At 36.0% G+C, this 9,198-nt stretch overlaps 1 protein-coding gene across 1 annotated transcript; it reads left to right on the forward strand.

The window, feature by feature from the left end:
• On the forward strand, nt 1-4,769 carry LOC133993979 (aquaporin-11-like). Its single transcript, XM_062433131.1, has 3 exons — nt 1-673; nt 1,606-1,722; nt 2,317-4,769. Exons 1-3 carry the CDS (start codon nt 82-84, stop codon nt 2,421-2,423), a joined length of 816 nt encoding a protein of 271 aa, XP_062289115.1. The 5' UTR covers nt 1-81; the 3' UTR covers nt 2,424-4,769.
• The last annotated feature ends 4,429 nt before the right edge of the window (nt 4,770-9,198 follow it).

Genomic DNA, 9,198 nt, shown 5'->3' on the forward strand with positions numbered 1-9,198 from the left:
AAGTTCAACACACAGCCATACTTATATAAGTCGCCTCACACATTTCTTAGGTAGCAGTGTGAACTGTGAACAACCGGACCGATGACTGACCTGTGGATCTCCTTCTCAGTGTTGGGACTAGTGCTGCTCCTCAGCGAGCTCACCCGCCGGGTTGCTGCGCGTATTTTCCCGGGAGATTATCAGATATACCTGCTGGAGGCTGCGTGCACCTTCCAGCTCTGCTCCTGCACACATGAGCTCAAACTATTGGGAGAAAGTGTGCAGCTGGAGCCTCACATCGGCCTCACAATCACCTACATAGTGACTCTGATCCATTTGGCAACTTTCCGGGGCGCGTCCTGCAACGCCAGCGGCGCTTTGGAGAGCTTTTGCAGGGGGAACAGCAGCTTCAGATCGGCCCTCGTCCTCATAGCCTTCCAGTTTGGTGCAGGGGTCGCTGCTCAGCACTTCGTCGCTGTTGTGTGGTCGCTGGGTCTGTCCGACGTGCACCTCCGGCACCAGAGGTTTGGGTTCAGGTGCTTTGACCCCCTGGGTGGGACGGTGCTGGAGGCCGCTGCAGTGGAGCTGGCCTGCGGCTTCATCATCCAGGCTGCAGTCATGCACATCCACAAGCTGGATGAAAGACTTAAAGCGCACTTCATCGCTGCTGTAATCACAGCTCTGGTGTTTACAGGTGTGGTAATTCATGTCAGCTGGACTGTGATTCAGCCAGTGGAGATTTTAGACTCTTTTTATGGGTGCTCAAGAACCCCTAAATTTGATTTTAGTAGAATAAATTACCATTATTTTATACAATTTTTAATTATTTTGCAAGCTTGTCTGTTAGCGATGGGACAAACAGGTTCAAATGGTTTTATTTTAACAGGTTTAATGTACTTTAGATAGTTCTGTCATTAATATAATCAGTCCCTCAGGGTTCATTAACTTATCTTAGGATCCTCCCTCAACTATTATTATTATACACTATAGTAGACCACTCAACTATGTATAAATATGTCTTGTAATTTACGTTTGGGGGTTGAGGGGGTTTGAACACTTGCAGGGCACTGTATGTTAAATTCTCATGACCCCTAAAGGTCTGATCCTAGATTGAGCCATAAACAACTAGAACTGCAAAGATTAGTCGATCAATTAAACAATTTTTAAGATCGATTTGATTAGTGATAGTATTTTTTTAAGTATTCAAAGTATAGTTTCAGCTTTTAAATGTGAGAATTTGAGACTGTTTGTGTGTCATATATGATGGTTAACTGTTGTAATTATAGAGTTTTCTCTAATTTCTGACATTTTATAGAGAAAACAATGACTTAACGAGCTTAATTGATACTGAAAATAATCATCAGTGGCAGCTCTACTAGCAATTAATCAGAAGTAATTACCTGTAAGTGTGCACATTGTATTATATTAGCTATATTTTCCCTGTAATTAATAACAGATTACTAGTTATTTTGAGGCTCTTAATTATTAGGAAATGACATAACATGAAGATAAAGTACACTACATCATCAGTCCCACAGTGCAGTTTGTAGTTGTACTCAGTTTGCTATAAAGATGATGAAGACATGAAGATGTGTCAGACTTGTTTCTCTCTCTCTCTGTGTGCAGGTGGGAGCATTTCGGGGGCTATTTTTAACCCCGTCCTGGCCTTCTCCGTCCAGTTCCCCTGCAGCGGACACACCTACCTGGAATACTGCTTCGTCTACTGGCTGGGACCCATCTCAGGTAAGGAGAAGAGAGGAAGAGGAGGAGGAGGAGGGGGGGTGGGGGGGTTGTTTGTGTTTACATGTTAGATGTTTTAAAACCCTTCGGATCTGAGAACCAAAATTTTGTTAAAAGCTTAAAACAAACAGCTTATCAAGCTTTCTTCTTTTTTTTTTTTTTTTTTTTACCGTTTTTAGCTCCAACAATATCAAACAAACTCAGCGGAGTCACTACCAAATTTTTAAAAAGCTTTTAAAAAACTTGACTTGTACATTTTTTATAACTTAAACTCCAATGATTTTTATATTTATGTTGTTTCAGTGCCTCAACTAATGATTAATTTCGTATTTTCTTGATTAACCTTTTTTCTGGATTTTTGTCTATAAAGTGTCAGAAAGTGGTTGGAAAATACCCGTTATAACCTGACAGAGCTGCTTAAATGTCTCGTTTTATCTGATCAACCGTCCAAAATCCATAGATATTCATTTTACTGTCATGTATGACACAGAAAAGTGTTACTACCCATTTGAGAAGCTACAACCAGCACATTTTTTTTTTAATTAAAAAAAAAAAAAGACTAAAATGAACTCCTGCGTCTCTTCCACGTGTCCACAGGTGTGGCGAGCTGCATTCTGCTGTTTGAGAAGATCGTTCCCTTCCTTTCTGGAAAGTGCACCATCAGGTTGGACGTCACCGCTGCCAAGAAACAAAAGACACAGTAGCTCTTAACGTGGATGGAGCTGGTAGAGCAGAAGCTGAGTCGTGTAGCTATACGTTGGTATCTTTTTATTTTGATGATTTTATTACAGTGGAGGTGTCTGAGTTGATCAAATCAGCGTCATGTGTTGCCTGCACAGTCCAGTTAATCAATCAATCAATCAATCAATCAATCAATCAATCAATCAATCAATCAATCAATCAATCAATCAATCTGTAGTCATCTCAAGGCACTTTACACATAGAGCAGGTCTAGACTGTACCTGTGTGTGCTACATACTGAGAAAAGAGTCTAAATCAGGAATGTCAAACATGCCAGAACCGGCCCATCTTCTTTTCCTTCCATCTTTCCTCCCTCTCTTTCTTCCTTCCATCTGTCCTTTCTTTCTTTCTTTCTTTCTTTCTTTCTTTCTTTCCTTCCTTCTTTCTTTCCTTGCTTCCTTGCTTCTTCCCTTTCTTCCTTCCATCTTTCCGTACTGTATTTTCTTCCTTCCTTCCATCTATCTTTCCTTCCTTCCTTTCCTTTCCATCTTTTTAATGGACCGGCCCACATAAGCTCAAATAGGGCTGTATATATATGTGGCCCTTGAATGAAGATGAGTTTGACACCCCTGGTCTAAATAATCCACTGTGGTGTGAAACTGCAGCCGTCCGTCACGCTGCAGGTTTGTGACACTAATGCACCGAAAAGCTCTCATACTGCAGCTGAAACGTCCGTTCACTCTGACAATCACAGAAACACTTCAAATAAATGCACAACACACACACATTCAGGTTCTGATCTTAAAATGTGATTTTCATTGTGCTCATAATATATTTTTTCATACAGAGTCAGAAGCACAATATATTATGGAGATAAGTGTATCTGTTAAATTCAAAGTGTTATCTTTTTCTAAGATCACAGCTTTGCACCAAGTAGGAAACAACGTAAAGAAGTTTCAGAAGCACCTTGCTCTTGTTAAATGATCCGTTATTCACCGAAAGTGCCTGCAAGTAAAGATTATTGTCATTAAATGTCAGAAAACTGCAAAACATTCATATAGTTTAGATTAGATTGTGTTTAAAACAAGGAAAGCTTGCAAATTAAAACATTTAAGAAGCAAAAAAAATGTCAGATGTGTGGCATTTCTACTTGAAAACTAACTTAAACTACTTAAGTTTTCTCTCTTAAGTAGTTTAAGTTCTCTCAGCTCACGTCAGAAGTGTGAAATTTGATTGTTAATGTATATAATAAATGCCTTTTTATTTATTGATAGTTGACAGGATTGTTCTATTTAATGGTACGTTTTCATCTGTAAATGACAAATTTTACACGGAAATATTTTTTCTTGTTTCTTTACGTCAATTCTCAGATGTTTGAAGCAGAAAATGTTTTGCTAATATTCACTCACCAAGAAATACGATTTGCTGCGTTTAACAGTAATATCCATTAACACACTGATCATAAACGTGTATTCAAGATTTTAGTAAAACAGATTTTGCTAAGAATAAACCAGCATGTGCTACAGACGCATCCAGCACAATAATTACACCTCGGACAATAAGTTCAGACCCCCTCACACTACTTTCTAATCTTTTGAATCCTACAAAACAAAAACAAAAAGTGTTTTAAGCGATGGTTGAAGGGGAAACTGCACAAATATTCGGTGATATTTTTCCGTTTTGGTTTGATTAATGTGGGTTTAAAGTTTTCTTCTGCTCTACACTTGAAACGTGGGTCACAGCAAACTGGATATTACCTTTTTAGCACACTGAGGTGACAATGATTTGTGTTGGGATGACCAAAGCTTACGTTTTTCTTGCATAAATCATGTTTAACTATGTGACAAAGAGCCAAAAATATACTACTAGTATAAAATCTACACAGGATGTTTGTTGTTTTTTTTTTACTGCATTTTTTTCTGTCTCAACTTCAGTTTCTTACGTTTCTGTGAACCAATCACATGATAATTTACAACTTTAATACCTCAAGAATCTGGATGGTGATGACTGAGAGTATTACTTGTATGATTATTGTAAGTCGAGTGGATTATTATTATTATTATTATTATTATTATTATTATTATTATAACTAGAATATGTGAGTCATGTTTTTCTGTGTTTCCCAAATGCAAGTTTTCTGACACTACATGTACAGAATGTTTTTAAAGCACAAGGTTTGAAAAGTGTTTGTCATTTAAATGCATTTATGATATCTTGTGTGATATATTTTGATTAAAAACATCTGTTTGAAAAAAGACATATCTATGGCTGTTTATTTAATAAGTGTATGTATATAGTTTATGCTTACAAATCGTGCTTTTTGAAAGATAATTCAAATTTACTCGCCAAGTCTGCCAGTCTGTTGCAGGATTACACTGTACATATCATATTAATGATATGTTGTTTATAGTTCATAATGTAATTTTTTATTTTAATACAATTTCTTCTATTTTCTCTTCTTTTTTTTATTGTGCTCGACTAAGTTGTTGATCTGCCTCTGTGTGAACTCAAATGTTGATTGATGTGTAACTGCCAAGTAAATCTTAATGAGTAAAATAAAATAAATAAAACACACTTTTTTAGGTGGTAAACTTTCAGCTTATGAGAAAATGCACTTCAGGGTCAAATTTGACCCTTGTTTAAAGACCAGAGAAGATGAGTCATGGTCGTCTCACCTGATTTACATTCGTCACAGTAGATCACTACTCAAAATAAACTGGAGTGTAATTAATGAACGTGTAACCCTGAGCAACAGAGAGGCTCACTGATATGTTTGTAATAGTTGGGGGTTTTTTTGGACAACAATGGATCTCTGCAGCACAGAGGGATTATATAGATCCGGCTTTGGCTACACAAACAATACATGTGAGTGGGATCAATTTATTGTTGAATTTGGTCTTTTTTTAAATCCTTTTTCTCATAGAAAATATGTCTGATTATTACTTTAGCTGGCTTTCATTTTGTTTTACATTAAATATTGTTTTTTAAAATCAGATCACTTAAAGTAATTTTATCAATAAAACAACAAAATAAGCCAAATGAAAGCTAACTTAATCTCCTTGTGTGATTTCTCAAGGACGTTTAGATTAGCTCAACAATTAAATAATAAAGGCAGTAAAGTGTCGCTCAGCTTCAGAGCGCCTGGTACTTTAACCTGCATGGTGTCCGTTACACAAGCTGACCTTTGTGCCCCTCTCACTGCCGTGTGACTCAGCTAAATAACACACAGGAGCCCCACTATTCACCCTGCAGCACTGATAACATTCAACACATGAAGAACAGATGACCAACACGAGACTGACTTCACACAGCTGAGGGGGAGCTTCACAGGGAAATGCAACATTATGCAGCGTTTTAAAAAAAGCTCCTAAAGCCTCCAGATGCACGCTGACGACCTCTACTGGCAGCCAGAGGGAAGAGCTGGTGAAAAGTTCAACTGAAATTAATGAGTTTCTGCCTGATTTACTTAATAATACTTAATAATAAATCAAATTTTAGAAGCTTTTGTACAGATTAGTGCAATCCAGCGTGCTTAAAAGATGAAGGACAAGCTGACACTGGTGGAAGAAGTTTTTAGATGCTTTACTTTAAGTTAAAGTACTACTGCAGTATTATGAGTGATGTAGTATGCAGTATTACAGTAAAAGTACTGCAGTATTATGAATGATGTAGTATGCAATATTACATTAAAAGTATTGCAGTATTATGAGTGATGTAGTATGCAGTATTACAGTAAAAGTACTTCAGTATTATGAGTGATGTAGTATGCAGTATTACAGTAAAAGTACTGCAGTATTATGAGTGATGTAGTATGCAGTATTACAGTAAAAGTACTGCAGTATTATGAGTGATGTAGTATGCAGTATTACAGTAAAAGTAGTCGTTTGGTCCCGCTGACTGATATATTATTATATATGACATCATTAGATTATTAATAGGTAAGCATCAGTTTACACTACTTTATAAACAGTTAGCTAGTTTAGTCCAGTGATTCCCAACCTAGGGGTCGGGGCCCCTCCAAAGGGTCAGCAGATAAATGTGAGGGGTGGTGAGATGATTAATGGGAGAGGAAAGAAGAAAAAACTAAGTTCCGATACACAAATGTGTTTACAGTTTTTAAAAAACTTTTTCTCTAATCTTTGATTTTTGGTGAAATATTGGATCATTTGAACATTTATTGAAATGAAACCATGTGAGAAGTTTAGAGGGAAAAATCACTATTTGGTGGAGCTGTTAACAACTCATAGACATCTGAAATGTGACTGACTACACACTGCTTTTTGTAAGACTAGTTTCATCTTTAACAATGTGTTGTATTTTAAAAGCTTGTTATATTATCCATTGTGTCAAATCTTCATCTGTAAAGTAACTAAAGCTGTCAAATAAATGTAGTGGAGTAGAAAGTACAATATTTCCCTCTGAAATGTAGTGAAATATAAAGTAGTATCAAATGGAAATACTTAAGTACAGTATTGAGTAAATGTACTTAGTTACTTTCCATCACTGCAAGCCAATAGAAAGACAGTACAAATTTAAACAGTAAAACAAAGTAATCATCAGTAAACATGCAGCTTTGTCACATGTTCTCGTCTCCTCTTCAACAAGCGGCTGGTTGATGTCACAGTTTTTATTTAGCTGTCTGGAGATGAGAACAGTTGCACAGGTCACAGCCCGCATTACAAGACGTGACCTGCTGCGTTCACTCCAGCTAGAAGTAGAAAGGCATCCGGGTTTGTCTCATGGAGCCGACATCAAGGCGACGGTGGATTTACACTGTTGGCTCAGTCTGAATAGTTAAAAGTATTCATGATGGACTGTAATTAAAAGTGCATTTACTGTCCTCTGCTTTGGTTTAGTTTACTTGAGTATTTCTATTTCATGTTTCATCTTTATATGCATGACATATTTCTTTATAGACTTTTTTAAAATTCTATTTTAATGTATTTGTTTTGATGTTTTAATGTTTTTAATACTTTATTTTATGCTGTTTTATTATCATCATTCTATACATTTTATCTTATACATTTTTCATGTTTCTTTTGTCTTTAATCTTTTTAACCTAGTTTTAATCCATCTTTTATTAAACTTTATATCTTTTATTTCATTTTACTTTTCTCTTGTCTTTTTAATCTATTTTAACCTAGTTTGTTTTACTCTAACTTTTAATAAACCTCTCTTATTCTTTTATTTACTTATTTAATTTAAATTTTATGAACATTTTTATCATCCTTTTTCCTCGTGTGCACTGGTCTCAATTTTTGTCTTTTATTTGTTCTATCTACATGTATATATCTATCTTTATCTGTATATACCTATCTATATTCATATATCTATATATATCTCATATATCTATGTCCCCCTCTCTCTCTATTTATATATCCTTAATTATATCCTATATCATACTTAACTGAATGTTTTTCCTGGATAGTGTTACATATAAAAGCCTTGCTGCATCTTGAAAAGAAAAAAACACTTGTATTTTAAAGAATCTAACATTAATGCATAACAAGAATAGATTTTCTCCATAAATAATCTATATTCATAATATTTACATACTTTATTATTTATTAACCGTATCAGACTAACAGTGGCCCTTCAGCCTTAGGAGAGCGATCGATCCAAAGTCAAACGACGTGAGGCTTAAAACCCATTTTATTATAACAAATGTACAAGATCAGAGTCATAAGAAATAACAGTTAACAAAAAATGTAAGGAGCAGACAAAAAACACCAAGGACCAGTCTACCAGGAACTATACACAGCGGACAGGGTGTATTTCCTCCCAGGTTCATCATGAGGTAAATAGGAAAACTCTGTTAACACTTCAGTCATTGGCACCAACTTCCTCCCTTAATCCCCTTGCAGCCTTTTTTATTTTCTCCGTGTTATGTCACTTTCTCTCCATCTCTACGCAGGTCTTGCTACCGGTTATTTCATAACCTTGTAATAACACAATAACACATCCTCTTTTTTTTTTTTTTTTTTATCTCTGCGGAGAATATAAAAAACAGGGTTGCACACACATCGCACACAGACATCCACATCCCTTTAACTCGGGACTCAAACCCACCACAACTCACTTCACTTCCATTACAATGTTTTTTTTATAGAACTGGGCTTTGCTATATTCTGTCCGACTAAATCTAAAAAAAACAAAACAGCTAAATATTATGTATAGAGGCCTACGTTGTGTGTGTGTGTGCACTGCAAAGAGCACATAATATAGGACTTTTTTTTGTTTTCGTCTTGGAAATGAGGATTTTTTGGCCTGAGCCAGTATCAAAACGCTATGATAAATAGAGTGGTTAATCCTTTGTGAAGACCATGCTGAGACTAATTTACAAAATATTTTACAAACAGGCTTCATTTCTTTCTCTTTAATCAGACAGTTTTTCTACAATAACATCCCTTTCTCTTCTCTTCTTTCCCCTCCCTCCCTCCCTCCATCCATCCGAGCGTCTATAACATGCCTTCAGTGGGTCAGCGCATGCTTACCTAAAGCAGTTTCACTGCAAATGATGAGATATTCCCTGTGGCGTCCTTCAGCAATAATGCAACAGATCAGGAGATTAAACAGACATCCTCTAAAACATGCCAAAGGTTTCTGGTTTTTGTTATAAAAAAAACAAACTGTTGTGCCAATATCACTTCCCCTACAAAAAAAAGAGGAAACTATTATAAAGTCATGCAATCCCAAAGAATTGCCACGTATATATTTTTTCTTTTTTTTTCTTCCGTGATTAAAAAAATCCCTCTAAATATATTTTACAGCAAAAAAACTACAGATATACACACAGAC

The sequence above is a fragment of the Scomber scombrus genome, chromosome 14 (assembly GCF_963691925.1).
Source record: "Scomber scombrus chromosome 14, fScoSco1.1, whole genome shotgun sequence".
Taxonomy (NCBI): domain Eukaryota; kingdom Metazoa; phylum Chordata; class Actinopteri; order Scombriformes; family Scombridae; genus Scomber; species Scomber scombrus.